The 26,051-nt window shown below is 31.6% G+C and overlaps 4 protein-coding genes across 4 annotated transcripts; 1 reads left to right on the top strand and 3 right to left on the bottom strand.

The window, feature by feature from the left end:
- Positions 1–303: 303 nt before the first annotated feature.
- LOC108730124 (GDP-D-glucose phosphorylase 1) lies at positions 304–1,649 on the bottom strand. Its single transcript, XM_018459617.1, has 5 exons — positions 1,429–1,649; positions 1,089–1,360; positions 922–1,024; positions 516–825; positions 304–445 (listed from the first exon to the last, which is right to left on the bottom strand). The coding sequence occupies exons 1-5, from the start codon at positions 1,633–1,635 to the stop codon at positions 330–332; spliced, it is 1,008 nt and encodes a 335-aa protein (XP_018315119.1). The 5' UTR covers positions 1,636–1,649; the 3' UTR covers positions 304–329.
- A 1,381-nt stretch (positions 1,650–3,030) lies between these two features.
- Positions 3,031–5,214, bottom strand: Polr3F (RNA polymerase III subunit F). The gene is made up of 4 exons (XM_018459600.1): positions 4,835–5,214; positions 3,764–4,376; positions 3,513–3,674; positions 3,031–3,121 (listed from the first exon to the last, which is right to left on the bottom strand). Exons 1-4 carry the CDS (start codon positions 4,906–4,908, stop codon positions 3,047–3,049), a joined length of 924 nt encoding a protein of 307 aa, XP_018315102.1. The 5' UTR covers positions 4,909–5,214; the 3' UTR covers positions 3,031–3,046.
- Positions 5,215–7,964: 2,750 nt separating this feature from the next.
- On the top strand, positions 7,965–14,722 carry LOC108730098 (uncharacterized). The gene is made up of 5 exons (XM_018459586.1): positions 7,965–8,089; positions 9,198–9,281; positions 11,214–11,324; positions 13,645–13,800; positions 14,591–14,722. The coding sequence occupies exons 2-5, from the start codon at positions 9,213–9,215 to the stop codon at positions 14,720–14,722; spliced, it is 468 nt and encodes a 155-aa protein (XP_018315088.1). The 5' UTR covers positions 7,965–8,089; positions 9,198–9,212.
- A 425-nt stretch (positions 14,723–15,147) lies between these two features.
- On the bottom strand, positions 15,148–15,772 carry LOC108730101 (ejaculatory bulb-specific protein 3). The gene is made up of 2 exons (XM_018459589.1): positions 15,583–15,772; positions 15,148–15,353 (listed from the first exon to the last, which is right to left on the bottom strand). Exons 1-2 carry the CDS (start codon positions 15,770–15,772, stop codon positions 15,157–15,159), a joined length of 387 nt encoding a protein of 128 aa, XP_018315091.1. The 3' UTR covers positions 15,148–15,156.
- Between the last annotated feature and the right edge of the window lie 10,279 nt (positions 15,773–26,051).

Raw genomic sequence — 26,051 nt, 5'->3', positions numbered from 1 at the left:
GATTGAATTTGACCAATCGAAGCAAAGTTTACTAATCTTGATATTAGTTTTCTTTCTCCTGATTGGTTAATTTCAATGCCCGTCTAATACTTTAGGCTGATATTCACAAGTGCTATATATTTGCTTTGTCGCCGCATATCGCAGCCAATCGCAGCGATTAACTTATTTATTATTTAGCTGAATTAAAAATTAAAAATACAATAATGTAATTAAAAGATATGGAATATGCGAATAGAAATTTTATTGCTATTTAACTTAAAAATTAACACAGAAAAAAATGTTACAAATATATTTGTTCAGAAATTCTTATCACATTATATAGTTCCTATTTATTTTTCCAAAACATTTTTAAGCTCATCTTTGATTAATAAAAAACACTCTTCCGTAATATCGTGAAGAAGATTAATTACATCATTTTCTGTCAAATTATTGTATACAGTTTCATCTAAAATATATGTGTATATGATATAATTATATTCTATAAAAGAAATTTTGTATTAAACTTAAATTCTTACCACTAATTGTTAAATGACCAAAGAGTTCGCAAACTCCAGGTAGAATTGCAGTTATGTTTTTTACACCAGTGAATGGTTTTCGAACCCAAATATAAATACGTACATCATTATACAATTCATCATTAGATTTTGATTTCGCTCTTGTAACATATACATTATGTGCCATTTGACGTAATTGTAAATAGTTTACTACAACGAATGCACGAGATGCGAAAGCTTCAATATTTTTAAAATCAGATAATTTGAGACAGAATCCTTTTGCTGGATACTCTATCAGCAAGTGTACACCAGATACATAACTGCATATATCCTAAGACAAAACAAATGTCGATAATATTTTGCAAATATTTAAAAATCTCTCTTTTTCTTCCCCCCCTCATTCATGATTGAATATAATATTACTTACGATATATTCAAGAAGCATCTCATATTTCAAATAATATAAATGCCAGTGTAAATGATTAACAGAGGCAAGAGCACACAAACCATTAAAAAAAGCCCTTAAAGACCTAAAACAAAAAAATGATATTATTTTGTCATTTTATTAAAGGTTTCTAACATAACAATGATTACCATGAATTACTTAACAGACATAATTCTATTACTTTGCGAAGACTATACTCTGTCATGATTTGTGGCAAACACTTTAAACGGTCTGCAAGAAATAAACAATGACTCTGTTCCAAAGGACTGGCATTAATTGCAATTGTGTCGCCATTTCCTATATCAAATAATATCTCTTGCTGTGTTAGTTTAGTGAAATTAAAACGTGTAGAACTAAAAGATTGTGCCGTAGACGTGATTGATTCTGGAGCACGTCTGTACTGAGCTCTATCTGGATTTAACTGAAATTGCCATTGCATTATGCGTTAAATATAAAACATATATCCTTTTTGCATAACAATAAGGGTACCTGTGCTAAAACTTTGTATTTTCCCTTCAATATTTTACTATCTTTTATATTTAAAATATATCGGAATGTTTTAATTTCTTCAGCTTGTTTCCATGTTTGTTGCAAAATACTATCAAATGAAGATTCATTTTCCTCATATGATTTAACAATAAAATTAAAATCTTTTGTGTCATAGACAAATGTGGTAATCTGTTTGTTTGAAAACATATTGCATAATTATATGTAATTTATATCAAATATGTTAACTACGAAAATTGAGAGCTGAGAAGAATCTTCTGAATAATTACTGAGCAAACTATAAAAATAAATACATAAATATAAATATATAAAAATAATTATAGATGCATATTTGTGATAGTTTTTGGTTATAGGATGGACACGTTGGACACACACTATATGCAGCAATATACCCACAGGACACACATCACATGTATACCAACTGTACAGGAAAGCGAGAAAAGTAGATGTTCCTACATAGTTTCCATCCACTTCCTCAGTTAGTATTAGTGTACGAGATATCTTGATATTACAGAAAAAAAATTGATGTAGCCATTTTCAAATTCTCTGTAATATTATACCTGATTACTTTTATCTGACATAACACTTTATACCTAATTATTTTATCATTTCCAAAAAAACAAAAGTTGCTCAGATAATACGTCTCTCTTGGGTACATTTGGATTTCCCATCTGGGTGTCCTCCGTTATCTAAAGTTATTCGAATTCCCTCAACCTCCTCTTTTAAAGTAATAAAGCGACACAAAAAATGTTATGTAATAAATGTTATAAGCGCAAAACAGAACGCATCTATCGTCAGACTGCCATATAAACCATCGATGATTCATCAATATTATTTTAATTTTAATTTTGTTTATTGTTTTTTCTATTTCAAGTGCGTTTCGAAACATATTGACAATTTGATATTGTTTCAAATCGTATTTAAACTTCCAAAATATACGTAAAAACCGTATGCCTCTATTATATTTTAAATTAAACCCTGTCTGTCTTAAGCATAATTTAAATAAGGTTCAAAAAATTAAAAAAAAATTGAGTACCAACTCTTGAATATCAAAATCTAGATAATTAAAAATAATCACTAAATTATTATCTGTAAGTTTCATCGGTTATCAGAACTCAAGTTAGATTTAATTCGATTTATTAAAATACGAATCAAACATCATAACCAAAAATTTTAGATATATTCGCTTGTTCTTTTTAACTGAACTTTTGCAGGTCATCTTCCTCTTTTCTCCTGGAAAGAAAAAATGAACCGGTGCAAAAGTTCAGCTAAAAAGAACATGCCTTACATATATTACTATAATCGAATATAAAAGATATTTGTATAATTAAATATATAGAGTATAGAGAATATTTACAATGAAACTTTAATATATTGCAAATTAAGTTACTCTCCAATTTGATATTATATATCTCAAAATAATATATAAGAACATATACAAGAAAATTTAAAGGATTTAGAAGAAAGTATTAAAATAAATTTGTAAATTATGTATTTTTGTAATTTTTTTATTTGTAGTAAGAAAATATTTAAATGTATTAATAGAAATTGTATATATATTATACATTGATACCTCTAAATATTTTGAAAGTACATTTCTCTATTCTAGCCATTCTTTAATATAGTGACATTTGATAGGTGTAACAGGTCCTTCGTCATGGCATTGTCTTCTTACCTGAAAAACAAAAACTAACGTATTATATTAAATATATATTTTTGAAAATTATAAAAACTGAGGCCAATATGAGCTCAAAACAGAGACTGCGATAACATAATTATGTTTTTCATGCACTTAAATTACTCCTCAATATGCTGGTTTCTATTATATATATCTATATATCTATATTAAAGCTCTCCTTGGCCAAAAATGAATTCAATGTTCAATAAAAAACCGGTAAAAAAGGTAATTATACTACGAATATCTGTATTTTTAGACTTGTATTGGTCTTTATTAATTTTTTTTAATAATATATAGTTATAGAAAAGCTAATTATTATTATTTATACGATTTTATTCATTCAGTCAATAATTTCTGAAATAAACATAATGTATTTGTAATGTCTTACTGGGCACAGACCACAAGGAGTTTTAACCAATCCCATTGAGTTCAACAAAGGTTGAATTGCTCTGTATAAATTATTTCCATCATTTGTGACCGTCCGTTCAACTTTACCATCATAAATTAACGTATTTAAAATCACTTCTATGTTCGTTACAGTTAATTTCACCTATGAAAATATCGATTTTTTTTTAGTAACAAATATCGATTTTTTTTAGTAACTTTAAACGATATTAAATAACACATAAAAAATACAACCTTGCTTACTCCTAAATCTGAAATATACTTCAACACATCCTTAGACGAAGCATATGTCATATTTCTTGCAGCAATAGGTCCAGTGTTACAATTTTTCGTCTTTTCCCTTTTTTGTTCCAAAAATCGATAACATTGTTGATTCAATACATCAACAAATTCTGTTTCAAAATCTTGATCTTGATACCAAGCACCACCTGTTACAGACTCATCTGGTTCTAAGTTGTATAGCATATACACTTTTTTCTTACTGGCTGCTACAGGTTTAACAACTTTGACGAACTTGTTAGTTTCTAGACTTTTCAAAATTTTTTCTAATGGTTTATTCATCAAATTAGATTTAATTTTTATATCTCGAATCCATATTCCCTTGTTTCCTGCTTCTTCAATAATTTTATATACTATTTTTTCTTCATTGTCAGTGCACTTAGCAAGTTTTGTTGGATCTTTCAAGCGATAATACAATGAGTTTGCTTGTTTAAAAAGATCAAAGTATCCTTGAGATAGAAGTTTATTTATAATCTTAGCTCGTTGAGCTGGTTGTAAATCAGGTATCGAAGCAGCTAAATCTATGTCCGAAATACCTTTAGGTTTTTCTCGTGCAAGAGCAATTATTCTGTAAGAAAAGAAATGAGATACATAAATCCTGATAAAGCAATAAATTTAATAATAAAATATAATGTATAATGTAATCAAATCTGATTATTTTCCACTTCAATAACTTACAATCTTTTATGAAAATTTTATCAAGATCTTATAATAAAACAAATACTAAATACAAGGTAACATAACGAACTTGTATCAGCCAAAAATTAATATTTCATTGAAATAACTCAAAATTTTAAACAAAATCAATATATGGATATATAACACTATTATTAGAGATAAACATTTTAATTGAAAGAAAGCATACAACTAATATTAAAGTATTAAACCAAAGTAAAATAAGAGGTTCATTTGCTATAACTATATCACAATTTTGATTTTCCATTTTTTTTCTCATAACAAGATTATGTATTACATATCAGCAAAGAGAAAATGATGTAACATGATGTAATAAGTTTACATTCGTACTTTTGCTCAATTGTTTCAGGCCCTTCATGTTTCATGGTACTACTGGCACTTGCGTTCTGTTCTACTTCCATCATAAATAAAATGATTGAAAATAATTTTATTGTATTATGCTAAAAATTCTTTCATCGCTGTTTTCTTAAATAAAATTTTTGTAACGTTAGTATTATTCACGTCAATTTACGTGCAAGCTTGTATGTTCCGTTCAGTCGAGGAGTCGAGTATTTTGAGGTTAGGATTGCTTTTTAGCGTTCTCAGCTCGACCGGGTTTCGGGGTTTGCACCAATTTGCACCAACCTGGCAATCTGGGGGTCGATCGTCGATTATGTATCTCGAAATGAGGTGAAAATTACAAAAGTGAGCAAATTCACTAGTTATTGACCAATTAAATTATGAGTATTCTAGTGAATTTGCTCACTTTTGTAATTTTCACATTTGATTTGTTCGCGTCGCATGCTCCAACATGTTCCAACATGCTCCTATCATAGTTCCTACTCACTCTATCAAGCGCGTTGGAGTGAGTAGGAGCTATGGTAGGAGCATATTGGAACATATTGGAACATGCGACGCGAACAAACCTATTAATTCGAGATACAAAATCGATCCCCTGAATCCTGAATTGGGAAAATGCTTTGCTATTGGATGACGTTACACGCTCTATCAATAGAGCACATACGAAACATCATTAATTTAACAACCCTATGTTGGTACAAACTCGGTCGGTTATTTGCACTTTTTACATTCAAGCAATGCGACAAACCTATTGATCATTTGTCAACATAGCAGGTTACATGTTTGCAGGATTACAAAAAAGATTTTATTGGGTAATAAAAATATTCAAAATTCAAATGTTTGAGCCACGTGGTTTTATTCACAGTTCATCTTTTTATGCTAAGAGTATATTATAACTAGAAATATGTGTGTGTGTGTGTGTGTGTTCATACAGACAACTGCATATATTTCTTTGCTAGATTTAAGATTCCCGTAAAAAAATGCGCGCTATATTTTTATCTATTGGAATTATATAGTGGATTCTTTTTTAACATAAATGCGAAATTTAATAAAGTAACATTTTATTAAAGCTTACGATAATTCGTAGAATACGAAACGTTCATTTAATTGATTAATTAGTATCTTCCACAGTTTCATTAATCTTAGAATGCCGGAAAAGCCACTTTTGTGGCTATTGAGTGTGGATTAAAATATTATTTTTGATGGGGCATTTTAAATACTAATTGTATTAAACATATACATGTGTATATTGCCCAAAATATATAAGTATTGAAAAATATACAAAAAAAGTAAAAAAATTATAAAACAAAAAAAAGTAAAAAAAATACATAAAATAAGTTTAAGAACCAAACAAAAAAATAGTCAAAAACGAGCTATAAACTTTTTACGTTAGTCGTTAGCTCTGGGTAATGCTAAATAAAGGAAAGTTCTCTGCATGAGTCTATACATTTATATTCATTTATGTTGTCAATATTACGTTTAGGGTTCGAGATTTCCTAAATCTATGCTCAGAATTTGAATCAGCGATATCAAGAACCCTGAAATACACTATTTTTGAGAAAATAAAAATGTCTTTTATTTGATCGTACGTGCCTGCGGGAAAGCCACTTTTATGGCTCTGCACAAATCTCGATATTCTGCGCCATGGGTATGTTACTTATATAAAAATAATTTCGAGAAAAAAACCACTATTTTAACAGAAAATGTCGGCTGTCTAAAAGTTAAGTATAATATACACTGTTAAAAAAAATTATGGCATAGAAAAATTGTGGGCAAAAGTTGGCCAACTTTGACTTAACGATAACTTTACGAAAAATTATCGTAGGATAACGTTTTTTTTTTTAAATTAAAGCTTGAAATCTTTACTTTAATGCTATGATTAGATTTTAAATTTGATGCATCCCTGCCGCTGTAACTCTAAAAAATATGAGGGTATGTTTGTAAGTATATTGAAAATTGCAAAGTTTAACGAAATGCACGGACTTTGTAAAATTTTTTTTGGAATGCCGTTTACAGCGGCATAAAGTTCAAACTTTTCCCTTTAATTTAAAAAAAAAAACGAGTCGCTGTGATTTTTTTTCGCAGTTACAGCACCTTAAAGTTATCCTTCCATTGACATATATTATCGACGTTACCTGTATTACGCGATATGCACCACACGATGAGATTGTTGGATGGATTTTGCACGTTTCTGCGTGTATGTAGATTTTGCACATCGTGTTTCTGCGTGTAAATGTCAATAACGCGTGTTGCCTCCGCGTTGCTCGATTACTACTTGCAGTCGATTCCTCATATTAATGCAGGCCCTAATTTCTTCCTGCAAAATGTCATTCCAGATTTATACTAGAACTTGTTAGTCTCTGAGACTGACAGGTTGTTTTGCCAAATCTCTTAATCTATGACCCATTATTTAGTACAAATCTGGAATAACATTCTGCAGGAGTATCAGTGCGCTCCTCGCCCTGATGAAGTGAACGGCAAGTTTCACGAAACGTTGTCATTATAGTAATGTATTTTAGTGTTGTTTGGTTATATACATATATTTTATCAAAGAATTAAAATTTTCTTTATGTTGAAGCTATTTTATCTTTTTTTTTTGTTATATCTTTATCATTTATTAAACAAAAATAAGAATATAATGACGCAATAGTGTAAATAACGCGCTTCCCGAATGCAGCCTTTGATTTACATTAACGTGACCAGGTATTTTCGGATCTAAAGATACCTATTATTATGTGTGAAGAATAAAGAATGTATGGATGTAAAGATAAATATAATAATAGCAATATATTTTTAAAAAATAATGTGTAATTATTAAACCTTTTTTTTTAAATTTAAAATTTGTAGATATTTATGATGACAATATCGAATGAAATCTATTTACTAAATATTGCAATCTAAAATTGATATTAATTGGAAAATATGTAGAAAACTGTTTTAATTGTAATACTATAATTCTTACAAAGTTTAAAAGTTTTTCTGTTGCTTGTGACTCATAATGCTAATACTAAAGATGACTAAGTCAGAAATTAACTACGCTAAATGCTTATCATAGTTTTTCTTATTTGACTAGCCACTGCTGTATCTGTAAGCCATGTTCCGATGTACACTGCCAGTACTAAGAATCTATAATATACGTGAATTTTCTTTACGTGAAGATCTTTAGTCCTGACAGTATATCGGAAAACAATATTAGTTACAGTTTTAGTGTATCTTTTGCCATTCGAGTAATAACTTGTACATTGCGGGTAAGAAAATTATAATGGTTTTAATACTTTCTTATTAATCATATAACATCAAAACTTTAATTTAGAATAGACAAGTTATAAGAGAAGAATAACGTGCGCCGTTATGAAGGTTACATATGTTTGTATAAAATAAAAATTTATTAAACGATTTATAATATTTGTCAGAATTCAGGATAAAGATCAATTTTATGTAACATACGAAAAAAATATATGAAGAATTAAAAAATATACATAAAATATATATTATATAAATATAACATATACATTATTAAGATGCACATACATATATTAAGATATAAATATATAAAATCATAAGTATAATTTTATCGTAAAATTTAATGCAAATTATAGATTATCTATAAACTAGACTTAGAAAATCTATTTTATAGTACTTCATGATTTTTCTTTCAATTCTATAAACTTTATCCAGCACTAATTGAATAATTTTTATTCTATTATAAAATATTTATTTAAAAATTTTATTATGAAAAAAGAATTTATATTACAAAATACAAACATATAGGTAATTTGATTTAATAACTATACTTTTAATAATTGTAGTGATTTACTTGAATGAAAATTGTCTTCTCAAGATTGTAATTTTTTCACCATGATTTCTGAAAAGTTTAATAGTCATGGCAAATAGACAGCAACTTTTTGTTGTCTTATGCAATAAGGCGGTAAAAAATACATTTTTGTTAAAATCTACGTGACAAAAAAATTGTCAGCAAAATTTTGTTATCTCTAATTGTGTTTATTTAATATATTTACAAAATGTCTTAAAGTTTAAAATATGTTAATATATAAAATTCTCTATAATTAGATCGTTATATAAATATTATTCATTAATCCTTCAATTGCCATTTCGTTTAGTTATAGTAGAACATGTAGTAATTAAATTTCTCAGACATATCGCTAATATTTTCGTATTAATTATCATTTTTATTTAACAGGAGAATTAATTCAAAGAAGTATAATATTTTAATAGCGTCATTATGTACATTTTTTAAATATAAGTAATCAAATTAATCATGCATATATCTGACCACAATTATTATTCTTAAGAAACTGTCGACCCAATTTACTCATTAAAAATATTCATCAACAGATTCTATCGCAAAATGAAATTCAGTTACGTAATATTCATTTGTTCATTGGTCATAGTATCGGCCGTGACAATGATAGAACTCGTAAGTAATTATACTACTCTCAAAAATCTGTTGAGTAGAATCTAACTCTAAAAAAGAGTGAAATCTCATTCTTAAAAATTAACAATTGAACTTTTTTTCAACACTGATTCAATTGTCACTCTTTAGAATTAAATTCTACTCCAAATATTTTAAATTTTATAATAGTTTGTAGTAGTATTTTATAATAGTATTATAGTATGTATATATATATATAAATAGATCATTTTTCTATTATATAGGGCTTGAATTATAACAATGTTTATTTTTATCGCTTCTTTATTACATATACAAAATGCAAATTAATTTTGCATTTAGTAAAATTATTTAGAAAATTGCTGTGCAAAAATATAAAATAATGTATGCACTCTGTTTATTCTTTCAATGGACGTATAAATTATACGAACTGACTGCTATAAAATACATTTTTTTTTTTTAATAAATACTTATGTGTATAATTATGTTTATAAGAATTTTATAGAAAATATTGGATATAGTACATGAAATATTATTTTATACAACTATTGAATCTTATCAAAATTTATCTGAGCCTTTCATTTTACAATATGTAAATTTAAAATTTTCAAAGATAGGAGTAATATTATCTCTATAATTAGCAATATTATCTATAATTAGCAGTATTATGTCCATAATTAGCAATGTTATCTTAAGCCTTGAAATTTGAAATGTTGCACGATTATGCATATATTGGATTCGAATAAAGAAGTTCAAAGTGCTACTTTATTTGTATCATATCTATTGAACTTTTAAAAAAGAAATTGGACAATTATACCATTCGATAAAACAAAGTTTCAGCTTTAAGAATCTGTTTTTTTTTTAATTGCAGTACAATGATTTTGTAGTTATGAACAATCAAAGTCAAAATACTCTTTTTAATCCGCGATAATTTAGTAATAAAAAAATCTTAAGAACATTTAAAAAAATGATTTTGTAGAAAAAACTTTAAGCTTTTACGTTAGAAAGTAAGAAAATTTCGTAAATTCTTTTTGAGCAAATGACAGATCCATAAAATGAGAGGAAAATTTTCTATTTTGTGTCTAGTTTGTAGTTTTCTTATGTAGAAATGACCAAATTCACAGAAACTCAAAAGACCTTTCGAAAGTAGTTCAAATTTAAATTCGTTCATTTTTAATAAAGTTACAACTGCTTGGATTTTACGCTACAAATTCTTGTTCCAATTCAATATTTTTAACTTATCCCTTAAGACTCCTGAGAAGAGAAGCTGTGGTCATGTTGAACGTCATAATAAAACGAGAAATGATACATTAAAGTTTCTTGCAAGCTATTTGTAAATAAAGAAAATTTGAATAAAACAAAATGAGATCGTTTTAAAACACTCGTAAAAAATAGACCGAAGCTATGCTTACCTTCCTTGACAGTCAACAAATAATCATAAAAGGCACATGCCTATATTTAACTTCTGTTATATATTATATACGTAAACATATAACTTTATTATATATGCAGAATGTTCGGTAATTTATCTCTCGTGAGCAGATATAGCATAAAAACTATAATAAGGTCGTGTTCGAATACATTATCAGTACTGACAAGTTTACATCTATAGTTTACATTATGTATACTATAGATTTTCAGTACTGACAATATATTGGAACAAGGCCTAAATAAAAAAAATTTTATACCGTTTTGTCTCTCAATTAATAAGAAATTAATAAAGATCTGCGAATAATCCGATTCAGCAGCGAACGTAGCAAATCAGCAGGGACATTACATAAAAAATTATTCATGTTTTTTCATTAGTTTATTTTTTTTATTCCGCGAAATTAACGTTTTTCATTCACCATGTTATTGCTACTAAAACTGCACGATTAGTAGCTACATAATAACCTGATAAAAACGAGACTAATAATATTCATATAAAGTAGTGTTGTAATGTTAATTTTTTTTTCCCAGACTCATAGTACCTTCAACTCTTGCAATCCAGGCCAATGGATTATGACAAATACAAAAGTCGACTGGAAGAATAAGACGAAAATGATTTCATGTAACATTACTTACAAAGAGGTACAAACTTGTTAATAACTGCATTTATACATACAAACTCACTGTAGAGACCTATACTGGTAACGAAGTACCTAAATAATATTGATATTCTTTCTATTTTTTTTTCATACCGGTATGGCAAACCGAAATGATAAAATACTGGTAAAACATGATACCGATATGGATATATATCGATTCGAATACCGTATAATATCGATTTTATATTGATATCAGCGTTATTAAATAATAATACTATTTATTTATTGTCTCGGATTAGTTCAAGTAAGGATCAAATTCATATAAAATTATGTTTGATTTTCAAAAAAGTTGTCATATAATTGCCAAAGAAGTTAAAGGTAAATTAGTAAGCTTAAAAGTTGATTGCGCTACATGCATGGACCGCTCCTTTTTAGGGGTAAATTTACAGTACATATACAACAAGAAAATAGTGTTAAAAACTCTTGCCGTTGTGGAAATGACAGAACGTCATACAGCGGAAGCTCTTAAATTAGAAATATTGAGCATACTGAATATATATGGCATATCTATCCATCAACTGTAGACCATAACAACAGATAACGCCTCCAATATGCAAAAAAGGATAAAATTGTTGGGTAGCCAGCAGCTTGTAGATATTATTCAAGAGGAGAATGTTACAGAACATTCTGATGAAGACGATGCGGACGCACACATGGTAACATGGAATGAATCAGATGATTTTTCTGATATAGTTTTGTCAGAACCGTATGAATTTTCCGCTGATGCGGAAGGTTCTTCTGACACAGAAATAAGAAACTACGCTGGTCATCCCGTAGTAATAAGTTCTCCTGAGTACAATGTACGGTCAATAAGCTGTGCGGCGCACATTTTACAGTTAGCCATAGGTGATACTTTCAAAAGTTGCGCTCTGGGAGAAACAATTGAGAATGCACGTAAATTAATGAAAAAATTACGAACGCTGACATTAAAGGGGATGCTAAAAGCATTGAAGCGGCGTAAACCAATAATTGATTGCATGACTCGATGGAACTCAACAGTTGATATGTTGGAGCGGTTACTGGAGCTCCATGATATCTGCGAGGCCAATGAAGAGCTTCATATGACACAAGAAGCATGGACAGAGATTAAAAGTATTGTCCAAATTCTTACGCCATGCAGAGTAGCCACTAAAAACCTACAACGTGAACAGTTGACTTTTGGGGATTTATACAAAGAATGGACATGTTGTATCTTCCGCACACAAAAGTTTGGCACAACATTATCTGAAGCCTTAGTGCGAGCAATGAAGGCCCGAGAAAGGCAACTTTTTCAATCAGAACCATTTCTCGTAGGATGCCCGTTTTAGTGTATTATTATCCGCGCAGGAAACAACGCAAGCTATGATTTATATTCGAAAGATATAGCTTCATATGCAGAGAGTGAGAAAAAACACAAGCGCCGATACAACACCTGATACAGCAGTTTCTGGATAATAAGGAATCGGATGCAGATGAAATGTAGACATTGCTCCAAAACGCGGAAAGGAAGAAAAGACGCCATCAGAACAAATGCACAATTGTTATTGAGAACATTACCAATGCCCTTGAAACTCATGTAAAACATCCAAGCATCACATCTAAAGACCAAAGAGAGCATTTTGGAATTTTGGGAAAACAAAAAATTGACGATGCCAGAACTGTATAAGCTCTCAAAAATTATTTTAGCCGCTCCGGCTACACAGGTCAGCGTGGAACGTCTATTTTCCGCTTTAAAATTCATTCTATCCCTGCTAAGATCTAATCTTTCAAAAGAATTAGTCAATGACATTCTCGTAGTCCGTTGCAACCATTTCTAAAATTTTGCCACTATATAATTAAGATATCTAGGACAGAGAGAATTAATATTCTATATTATAAACTACTTTCCAATTATATATTATAAACTATTACTTCTATGTTATATGTTATAATTATTATTCTATGATACATATATTCCCTGTTACATTCTATTCTTATAAACTACATTTTAATAAAATTGATTTCGCTAAAAAATTGACTCATGTGACTGCTTCTAAAAATTTGGCATTATAACGATATAGGAATTAATATCGGTATTATAACGGTATTCGATAACCATAACAATATATGAAATTATTTCAATACTGAAATTATTTCGGTATAGCCGATTACGATATTCCACTATTTCGATATTCAGTTTTGTAACTGTAATAACGTTACCGGTAAATTAAACGGTATTGGGTCTCCACAAACAAGACACGATTATAAAATATATAATGTAAAATGCTTTTAATTAAATATTTGATCGCAAAATGTATAATTTAAATTACAAAACCTTTTTTTAGCTAAACAATAGCAAAATCTACAAGATACACATTATGATGGATTGTGAGGATATAAATTCTAATTGTACTAATGAACCGATTGTATGGGTTGACAATATTGACTGTAACTCCCAAAATCTCTCGCTGCCAGTTATGGATGCGTGTAAAATTGGAAATGTAATTATGTTTTCATAATTATTAAGTAGATATTATATACACGCACACACGCACGCACGCACGCACGCACGCACACAAACACACATATGTAAGAATAATTTGAGAACGTACGTATATGAATGTATTTTTGAGTACATTGGAGTTTTGTTTATATGAGACCTGATTCGAAATCGGCGACCTCCAAAATCTTTGGTTACAACATTTCAACGGAAAGGAAGTACTCTGAAAGCCTCAACGAAAAGAGGCTTCAAGGCACGTAGCATTTCCGTCCGCCAAATTGGTTCAGCCATTTTGAATTTTCAAATTTTAAGTTCGGTTTCAGCATCAGCGACCCCGAAAACCTTTTAATACTACATTTCGCAAAAATCGGAAGACTTTTAGCATTTTCGGTAAAACTTCAATCCGTCATATTGATTCAACCATTTTGAATTTTCAAATTTTGAGACCGGATTCGAAATCGGCGACCCCCAAAACCTTTAGATATAACATTTCAACGGAAACGAAGTACTCTAACAACCTCAACGAAAAGAGGCTTCAGAGCACGTAACACGCCAATTTTAAGAGTAGAAAAAAATTGTCATAAATTTTATTTTGACAGTCGGAACAAAACCGTCTAGTTTTTAAAAAATAAATTGATAATTTTAACATAATGTTAGTGTAAATTTGGAATAATGATTAAAAAACATACATGATACATATATGCTAATACATGAAACAAAATTACTTCTGTTCTAACTTATACTTTAAGAACATTCTAATTTGAAAGTCTAACAATTTTTTTATTTCACAGGAATTGACAAAGTGGCAAAAACAGAAAGAGTTATTTGAAGACCGATATGGGTCTAATGAAAATATATTCCTTAAAGCTGTGTTTTGTATAAATATTATGAACGATTATGTCGATGATACAGAATATTTTTAAAATTGTATTTTTCAAACATATATCTGAATATTTTTAAAATTGTCTTTTTCAAACATATATCTTCTACTACAATGTAATTTCATTAAATATATATCTTTTATTATAACATAATTTAATTAAAAATAAACAAATGAAAACAATATGTAAATATCATGCCATGTAAGAATTAAGATTAGAAAGTGTATTTCTTCTTATATTCAGTTATTGATTGATGACGTTAATTATTGCTATTGTATAGGTTTTAAGAATATAATTAAGATATAATAAATAATCAAATACTTAGATATTATACGTAATCAGAATTTAATGTTACTATAAAATGTATTCCTTTATTTAAGATCAATTATTTGACTGTTATTAAAAAACCTAATAAAAAGAGAAAGTGAGAGAGAGAGAGAGAGAGAGAGAGAGAGAGAGAGAGAGAGAGAGAGAAATTAAGCCTTCGTTTGATTTTCTACCAAAAATTGCTCGAGAGATGCCAAATGCTCTTTGTCAGGATCATACATTTCGACAAACTCTGTCCAAATATTTGGTTTATGTCCTTTCAAATGATTGATTATTTTTCTTGCCGTGGATTTCTGCTTTTCGCTGCATTTTTCGCAAGATGCAAGTATCATATCCGGGAGAATATCTATGCAGATAAATCAAGAAATGTATAAATATTCATTTATCTCAATGTATAAATAGTATACGTATATATTTCGAGGATCATATTTGAATATCAACTATTATTTTCTTTTGTTACATTTTTTATTTTTTCATTTAAATACCTTTTCTTTCCTTTCTTTTATAAAAAATGCGGTACGTACAAAATTATTGCAATATATTGAAATAAAATACATACTGTAATGTATACTTACTTTTAAAACTGCGTCCATCGGCGGTGCAAGGGCCTTTATCGAGAATGCAATTCACATATTGATTTAAAAGACGATCGCTATTAATAATCGCATCCACATCTACATTATCATACGTATCCGAATAATATTCTATTCCTGAAACGAGTCCAGAGAACACGAGACTACACAATAGTACAAATGTGAATCTCATCTTTTATACAATTCTCTCTGTAAAAACTTATCCTGTGTAAATTATAATAGATTATTCTCAAATTCTTTTATTAATTATTTCAAGAGACTCATTAATTTATTTTTAATAGAGTGCAAATGAAAATAGAAGAAAATTAACTCTTGTTTTTAATCTTTACAAAACGATTCAGCATATTCTTTTTGTCGTACAAACATAAAAGCGTTATAATGTAATATTAATTTGAGAGTTTTATAATAGAGAAAGAATAACTTTTCTATAATAAATAAAGAAGAATTTTTATAAAAATTTTGTGCAATATAAGTGATTTCCTAGATAAAATTTAAAAAAAATGGAAACACACGTATGATGGTATATATTCTCACCTTCAAAATTAATGTAACCGATGTATTTCGGCGGAATTAGATTTAACACTTTCAAGCAAAGACACAATTTCGATAAGAAGATACGTTTAAGTTAACGTTATATGATGAAGCATTTGACTTTGTACCAAAGAAAGAAAAACTTTATCATCAAATTTATATGCTCGTTATTATTTTCGCATTTGACGTAGATGAATAGTTTACAAAACGTGAACTTTCATATATACAATTTGTTATAATCAAAACAATTAATGCTGATTTATGCATAATTTGTTAACACGGAAACTGATTCAATTGTCATGTCACGTAAAATTCTTTTGAAAGAAGACGTGACAATTAGCGATTTTTAAGTACGTTCAGAATCGTGTAAAAAATAAACTTTTAACACAAGATCATGTTTTTAAGGTCTGATTTTGTAGTATTGATAACTACACGTTCTAATTGTATTTTTTTATATTGATTTGCAATTTAATGATGTCATAATTTTAATAGGAATAAAATCATAAAATTTATATACATATATAATAACCAACAATAATACTCATGAACGATAATGAAATCCTTTCTGTAATGTAATGTTAAATATAACCAAAATATTTTTGTGCAATGTGAAATACAAATTATATTTTATTTGTTCTTAAAAAAGTACATATTTATTAGTATTTTTTCGAAGCCAATAGTAAATTATTAATTAATGTCCACTTTATATTTCTAACAACTTCTTTTCCGTTATTAAATTTGCAAATATGTATAAATATTTCATAATTCAATAATTATACATTTAATAATAATTATATGTTCCAACAAACCACACTCAATCTTATAAGGAAAGAGATCCAACTGTCCCCCTTGAAATCATTCATCATTTCATTTTAAAAAGTTTTTTCTATCTCTAAAGTTTCGGCGATATTCGCTTCGGAAGAGAAAAGCCGATTTTTTTCCAAAGAGTGTTTCACTCCTTAAAAGTGCGATTGGGTACGTATAAAAAAAATACGTACGTGTCTCGCTTATTTTTTTGTCTGGAGAACAATATACTACAAACTTATCAAAATCAGAAGGGGACAGTTGGGTTCCTTTTCTTATTAGTTATATGTTCATTTATATTAATTTGTATAATGTATAATTAAATATACATATAGCAAAAAATAATAATTTCTATAAAAATAAACACCTATTCTCTTCTGAAAATATAAAACATTATAGTTGCAATTGCATTATAAAACAGTCTGCTCTTTCAGAAATTATTATTTCAAGCTTTACATTTTTCACAATATTTCTGTTCAATATTATATACAATATGTATACATGTACGTTGTATATACATATACGTAAGCATCTCTTATTAGCTTATTACATCCAAATTCATTGGAAGCTTCATTTATTATACTTGAATAAATTATATTTCGCGTTGTGTTTTTATATTGTTTTATTCCTCAAACAATTTTATATTATAATTATAATAGCTTTCTCTCTCTCTCTCTCTCTCTCTCTCTCTCACACACACACACACACACACGCGCGCGCGCGCGCTCACATATCTGAAAGAATTCTTTTAAATATTTTTGAAACATCTTTTAAAAATGTTTAAAAGTTAAATTATTATTTTAAGTCATAAATTTATACATATATAGCTGCACGTTAGATTACGTGTTGCAACTGCCATCATGGAATTTATTTGATTGCTAATATTTTTAAAGCTTTTCTAAAAGGATTCTCTAATAAATACCTTGTAAACGAGAATGGATTAAAATGAATTGAAATTTTTTCTGAATGCGTATTTTAAATAGCGAATACTTTGTTTGGATTTAATTGGATTCAATTGGATTCAATTGGATTCAATTAGATTCAATTGGATGCAATTGGATTGAAAAACTGCATTTCCTATTCAAAATTTTGAATTGAATAGTATTCACATTGCACAGAAAAAGCTGATATTATTTTTAGATTAAAAAGCATAAAGGTATGCTCCACGCATTCCTATAAATGAATAAAAATGCATTCAGAATTGAAAAGCATTCATTTTAATATTCGTGAATCCATATTTCTGAAAATCTGAATCCATTTCAATCCATTTCAATCCATTTCAATCTATTCTCGTTTGCTGGGTAATATCTTATACTATAATATTTTTAATATAACATTAAATCTTAACTGTTGTTATCGTTCTAAATTCCACCATAAAAATATTATAGACACCCTGGCGGAAAAAAATTTTTATGAAAAAGCATAAAAAAATTATGTAGATTAAGACAAGATTTTAGAAATTCTTAGTTTTTCGTAGATATTCGTAGTGGGATGTAGTAAATGGCGTTGTTTGAGGATTTCTAGGTTTTCTCAAACAAACAACACTGCTCTACGTCCCACTACAAATATCTATGAAAAATTAATAATTTCTAAAATCTTGTCTCAATCTATGTAGTTCAATATTTGTAGTTGTTCAACATTTAAAAATATAATGTTATGAGATTTAAAGAAGATTCAGTTGTGGTACTGCAAAAATGTTTAAGAAATTAGTTACCTGATTGCAATGGACAGTTTTAAAGTTAGTTACACTGGAGGTATTTACTAATTATTTTACATACTATAGAGACTAAATTATTATATCGATAACATAATACTTATTTTCCATTTATATTTTACTCTTTTATTTTTTCACCTTTGTTAAGATAAGCATGAAGTCATAAGATCAAATTGATGACTATTGCAATCGGGCGGTTGTTTCTATTTACATCTGAATATATTTCTAACAGAATATAATTCATATATTGAACCTTGAACTCGAGACTGTAATCTTACCGTCTCGATCTATAGAGAAGTAACAAGATTTTTACATTTAATTATACCATCTTAACAATATAATTAAAATCCAATGAATTGAGAAGAAACCTTGTTCAGGCCTGCAAACGTATACATATATAATATTACAGTATTACGTCCCGTAGACGCCACGATTCTTTACTTTCGGAAAACGGCTCCACGCCGCGATTGATGATGGAATTTATGAGATTCAAGTGCAGTCTTCTGTTAAGAATTCGAAAGAATTTGAAGCTAAAACTGAACAGCTTCCACGAAAACTCATAAATGCCATTCAAGAAGGAAAGAATAACAACGCCGATGCTGGAAGCGCTAAGCTTGCGAAATCTATATATCTACGTCATATCCTAGCTGCCACCCGAGGCAGACTAACAATTCCATATTAGGTAAAAACGCGGGGCTAGAAGCGGTACGATTGCGAAATACACCTATACAAGCAAATAGCGAACCCCTAAGCCACCACCCGAGGCTAACCAACAATTCCATATTAGGTAAAAATAAAGCCGGCGCCACGTCGCGCCAAGACATAAAATGCTTCAAAGAAACTTCCCATGTTAACGTTATCTGGGATCAGACTTAAGATTGATAACAGTTACCCTGCACGCAAACATCCTAGCTATATTTTTCGCGGTATAATAAAGCTTGACATCCACTCGGAGCAATTTTCCCGCAGACTCGAGAAAATCGCAAATTACTTCCCCTTCAACAACATACTTGAGATCAACCATGATAAGGCTGCATTTTCATGCTGACGCTTGATTCGAGCGTCAAACTGGTTACGTGATCGAAAACGCCAAAGCTCAACTGAGTTCAGCTTTGACACTCAACGCTGACCAACGAAGCATTTTCTCGAAACATTCAACGAGTATCAATGCTTCTGTGATGGTTGGCTGCAATAAAAGCGTATATACTAACCTAAAAAAAGATGTACCTGACCTCATCCTTATTCGATGTGTCTGCCATTTCGTACAATTAGCGATAAATTATGCATGTAAAGAATATCTTCCAACACACTTAGAATTTTTAGTTCATGAGACGTATAATTGGTTCAGCATGAGTTCTAGTCACCAGTCCGCATATAAACAATTATACGAAACAATTAATAATGGTAAGGTAATTAAAACTATATATTTCAAATAAAAAATGTATATCAACGTTTTAAGAGCTATCAAATTAAAGAATTATATTATTTTAGGAGCCATTAAAAATTACGAAAGTTTGCGATACACGTTGGCTGTCTATTGAGGTTGCAGTCTCGCGTATATTAGATCAATGGCTCGAATTGAAGACATATTTTAGTATTGCAAGAAACTCTGAAAAATGTTAATTTTTATTAATTTTAACGAAATTTTTTACTTAATTTTTCACGAAAGCTTTTTAGCAAATAAGGTACTGTTACGTCCAAGCCCTTGGAAATTAGATATCGAATGGGAGAGACAAGGATGGAGATGGAGAGGGCATGGAAGGACGTGCAGACTTTATCTTACAGGTATACGCGCAGAGGCGAATACCTGAGAGTCGGACGCACTTCTTATCGCTCCTGATTATGGGTCAACGTAGGGACGCTATAACACCTGTTTCCTACGAGCAGTGCGTACGTCGGTCCTAATTTCGAGTCAAGGAACCTAATCCTTATAACTCGAGACTGGACGTGCGATCTCTGAAAGGCGATGGAGTACGAGGTCGTTTTTGGGTTTTAAAATGAAAGGAGAGCAAGCATCTTAACAATGCTCTAATTTATTACTAAACATAAATTACAGTTTAACTATACGCGCTTAGAAGTAATAAATTATTTCTATAGATTAATGTAAAAATTAATTTTATATTCATGTTAGAATAAATGAAACTCGGTTATCTACATGTTACAATAAATGAAACTCGGTTATCTACATGTTACAATAAATGATTGCAAAAATCGCTGGCTGGTTATAAAAGAATAAGAACATTTGTGCCGCTAGAGAATGTTGACATAGGGCGAGCGTGAGTCTATATTTATATATGAGCGGTGAGGCGATACATGTTGATTTATTAAATTTCTCTAATTATGATAGTGGAAGGAGGGAAGAGGTCATTGAAAAGGTCGATCGGATCTAGATAAGGAAAGGGGGAACTGGGAATGAACACTGGAATGTGAGTTCCAGGAGGTTGTCCGGCTATGGCAGCACGGATTTCCTCGGGATCGAAATAGTCAGGGCCGATGGTGTAGGTGCCCTGCGGAAGAGGATCGGTGGTGCGATCGAAACGGTTAATCACGGAGTCGAAGATGTCATCTGGATAAATAGGAAATCGGTTGCGTAGAGGAGGAGGTGGAAATTCTTCGAGAATTTCCACGCTTGACGTGGAATCAGTAGGGGATGGTGGACGAGGTGACGTTGGAGCGGACTGGAGGGGGAAGTCAGGAGTATGTGTTGAAGTGTCGGGCAGTAAGCGCTCTATCAAAGCGTCTGACAACGCTGGTGACGGAGATCGCGGGGAAGGAGGAGGAGGTATTGCCTCTAATATATGAAGAGCTGGTTGTTCCGGCAGGGCCGGCAGAGCCGGTGATGATGAAGGTGAACTAGGTGAAATAGGTTGCTGTGCAGGTGGTGTAAGTTGAGGTGCGGATTGTTGTATGTCCTCGATTGATTTTACTTGACAGTATTCCTGGTATGTTTGGTCCAGGAGTCTGCGCGCTTCGAGGAAGGCCCGACTTTTGAGTCAACCTCGATGGGGACGGTGGCGCTTTGATCGAGGTTTCACTACGGGGTGATTCGAATTAAGTTCTGAGGTGTATAATTTGCGAGGAGCGACTTACTGCTTGGTTGTCCGGGCAGACTGGTTGTCTGGATTCTTGTCGGTCAGTGCCTCGGTTCCCTGGTCTTCGTGGGTAGTGATGACCGAATTTGAGCACTGATTCTAGAGTGACTTGCACTAAGTGAAATATTTTTCTCCAACGCTGACTTTAACTCTGATTCTGACTCTGACGCTGCGTCTCGTGGTTTAGTCATTTTTAGGAGGTGGTTCCATGGTAGGATGTGTCAAATTGGGGAATCAGGTTCACATGATTTTGATATGATAACAGACCTGACTTGGGAAATTTCCCTCAAGTTAGCTCCGCTGTGTCAGTTTGATTCACTCTTATTCTTATTGGTGATAAGGTACCACCTCCCTAAAAGTTTCAGACTCACGATCGCCTATTGGAGAGTTTCGTTTCTGGGGAGGGTTGTAAGTTATCTATTTCCCTTTTTATCGACATCTGCTTAAGGGAAAAAGTAATCTACTTTTTATCAACATTCCTGGATTTAGTTAATCTTGTTCCTTGGGAAGCAAGAAACGTGAATTATTATTTTGTTGATTTTCCCATCATCGGAAAGTGTCATTGATTAGATTTAATGACCCTTTCTTAACTCTATGCGCAAGACTATTATCGTTAAGGCCATGGCACATAAAAAAACTTAAGACGTAAGACTTAGCAGTAAGCGAATCCACCAATCACAGTCAAGCAGTAAGGCAGCCATTTTGAAACTTAAGACTTAAAACTTAACGTTGAAAAATTTCGTAAGGATGAAATTCTTACGTCTTATGGCTTATGGTCCTTACGGTTAACCTATCACATGCGACTGTTTCCTTCAAATTCCGAGGCGCGCACTGGTATATACGTGTTGAAACACGAAAGCACAGTTTATTTTGTGGATTATATTTCAGTATTCAGTATCAATAACGAAGAAAAAATGGGTGAACATGAATATTCTTCTCAAGAATATTCTTCAATTAATAATTTAAACGAAGATAATCAGTTTAATGACGGGTTTAACCTAGAAAATATTCACAAAGATGATGATGAATTATTAATAGATGCAATAAAAGAATATCCGCATTTATATAATTCATCTTTAAAAGATTACAAAGATATACAAATGAAAGAAAACTCGTGGAGAGAAATCGCATTGTTAATGGAGATGTCAGGTAAGATTTAAAATTGTATAATTTTTTATAATGTATTTAATGCACACTCGCTACTACTACTACTACTACTACATAATGAATACACGCGCACACGCACACACACACACGCACACACACACACACACACACACACACACACACACACACACACACACACGCACACAAATATATAAAAAATAAAATTATTATTATAGTTGCAGATTGTCAAAATCGATGGTTACGTTTACGTGAACGATTGCCAGAGAAAAACGATTTCGAGAATTAAGTTAACCGTAAAGTTATGTTTAGGTTAAAGTACTCGAGACACATAGGTCCGGTCGAGTGCGCAATCTCGAAATTATCGAATCGGATTTGTAGGACGTAAGATCTTAAGTTTTCTATGTGTCATGGCCTGTTCGGGTTAAAGTACTACTGCTAAGTCTTACGTCTTAAGTTTTTTTATGTGCCATGGCCTTTAGACGTGCGTGATATTGGCGTGGGATGATTCAACATCTTACCTTCCCTCGAGTATCGCGTTCGTGATATGACTTATCAAGGATATTCGATTCTGGATCCGGCTTAGCACCTTGGTGCTAACGGCGCGGTTTGAAAATGATTATTTGGTGGTTTCTTTCTCCACGATATTCGAGAGGAGATTAAAGGCTTGGTTATCGCGGGTTACTAAATTCTAAATAAACATATTTTTCTGCTGGGAAAGTTTCTTCGGATTTATGTTATCGATTGAATTTGTTCGTATCTTATTTTATTGAATTTACGAACGATCGTAAAACGAAAAAATCGTGGAGTATACTGGACATAACAGTACATATAAAGTTAAGGGGGACGAAGAAATAAAGAATAAAGGAAAGAAAGAATAAAGGAAGAGCATATCACACTGGTCAAGTTCAAGCCGGCAAAAGCATGCTTGCCAAGCGAATGAGCATGATTGGTTCTTTATCTGTGGATCCAACCAATCATGTTTTATAGTTCGGCGAGCAGACCTGGCTACTTTGTCGACTTGAACGTACCTATATTGACTCTCTTTTACCGCTCGCCTCTTTCTAATTGTTTGTCTCTGTAGCTCGTCTTTGCGTTATCTTGGTGTAGCCAGAGAATGTGGTCTTGGACTGCTGCCCATCTTTACGCGGAACGATTTCCCGCGCGCGAAAGACATCCCGATGTAAATGTTATTTTGAGATGTGTTCAACGATTTCGGGAAACAGGATCAGTGTTGTGAACTCAGTAATACGGTGGAAGAATGCATTCGCATGGAACATGAAAAGAGAATCCTGCAAGCGTTTGAAGAAAACCCCAGGAACAGCGTATGTCGTGTAGCTCATGCCCTCGGTCTCTCCCGACATACGGTGCACAGTGCTGTACGCCACAACGGACTGCATCATCCGTATCATTTTCAACGGGTGCAGCAACTTCTTGCGAGAGACGAAGAGCCGCGCATCTGTTTTTGCGAAGGTATTTGTATTATTTTTATAAAATGATTTCGTTGTTTTTAAGAAATATTAACTGTCAGCGAAATGTAACGTAGGATTGCTTGCGCAATGTTGGCGAAATGTCCTTTTCTCCGGCCGCATTTTGTGGACGGACGAAGCAACGTTCACACCGAATGACGTGTTTAACTCACGCAATAATTTATTATGGACAGATGAAAATCCGCACGCTGTTCGCCAAGGTGCATTTCCATATCGCTGGTCGATATATGTGTGGGCAGGAATAGTAGCGAACCGAATCGTAAGTAGTAATAGGTTTATTTAAGGAATTCTCTCTCTTTCTCTCTCGTACTTCTTAAAATCACAATCTTGTCATAATTTTCAGATCGGTTCTTTCTTTCTCTCGCCACGTCTAACGAGAGAAGTATACACCGACTTTTTGGAGAATGAGTTACCCGCCCTTCTCGAAAACATTTCTCTTCGCGAACGGAGGGAACTCATTTTCCAACACAACGAGGCTCCTGCGCACTTTTCGCGGCAGGTACGCGACGTATTAGACACGCGCTATCCGGATAAGTGGATGGGTCGAGGTGGTCCACGCGCGGGCCAATCATTTGACCAGCGCGGTCGCTAGATCTTAACATGCTCGACTATTTCATTTGGGGTCATATCAAAGATTTAGTAGAGCATATTCGTAATGGTACTGAAGCTGAGGCACGAGAAGTGATTCTCGCAGCTTTCAATATTTACCATTACACCAGAAATGGCGCACCGCGCGACGCGCGATATTACTCGAAGAGCTGCTTACGAAAACGAGGAAGGCACTTCGAACAATTCTTGCATTAAAATGCAAGAGTGGATTAGACCTACTGGGGATACCACTTAAAAAAAAATGCGCCATGCTATCTACCGCCAGGTGGTGTGGAAATGATAGTGCTTCATCAGTTTTTTACCAGAAAAATGACAAAAATAGTAATTATTTCTTGACTTCCCACACAGTACGCCTGACTGTTTATCGATTGTCAGTCGACATTTTTTCGTCAGCTTGAAGTCGACTTTTAAAGTCGACATTTAGCAGACGTTTTTTAGAATGGATTTGTCGACTTCATGTAAATCGACTTATAGTCGGCCATTCGCGCTCTCCGAACGCACCCTATGAATATCGGCCTTAATTAATTAATTGTGACCCCTTGGCAGTGTTGCCAGATAGGGTTTTTTCCCCCAGATTTAGGAGTTTTTTTGGGAGGGAGATTTAGGGGGAAGAACTTTCTGGGGGGAATTTTGGGGAGATTTAAACAATTTGGGGGATTTTTTTGCGGGGTTGCCGGTAAAGCTTACGGTCTCTTGCACCAATCTCCGATTAAGCTGATCAACGATTACCAACTTAAAAGAACATTAGGTTAGGACTGACGCTCTGTTTCCTGATATGTGTATACGTACTGTTACGTCGATCAGCTTAACCAGCGGAGATTGGTGCAAGAAGCCCTTATTCTGGGACGTGAATTTTGAAAAATAATAAAATGTCAAAGAGCCAAAAGAACGTAAAGACAGTAAAAGATAAAAGAATCTATGTTCAAAAATATCGAAAAGAATGGGAACTAGAAAAGCAATTTGCAGGTACATCATTTTATTGTAAAAGTATAGTTAACGAAACTTATTACTGTTATTAAAAAAATTGACGACAGATGAGCAAGTCTAAGATTTTCCAGAATGCACCGCAATCAGTTATAGAGTTTT

Source organism: Mycetomoellerius zeteki, unplaced genomic scaffold (assembly GCF_001594055.1).
Source record: "Mycetomoellerius zeteki isolate Tzet28-1 unplaced genomic scaffold, Tzet1.0 scaffold848, whole genome shotgun sequence".
Taxonomy (NCBI): Eukaryota; Metazoa; Arthropoda; class Insecta; order Hymenoptera; family Formicidae; genus Mycetomoellerius; species Mycetomoellerius zeteki.
Note: the sequence above shows the minus strand (reverse complement) of the source record. Positions and strands in the feature narration are given on the sequence as shown.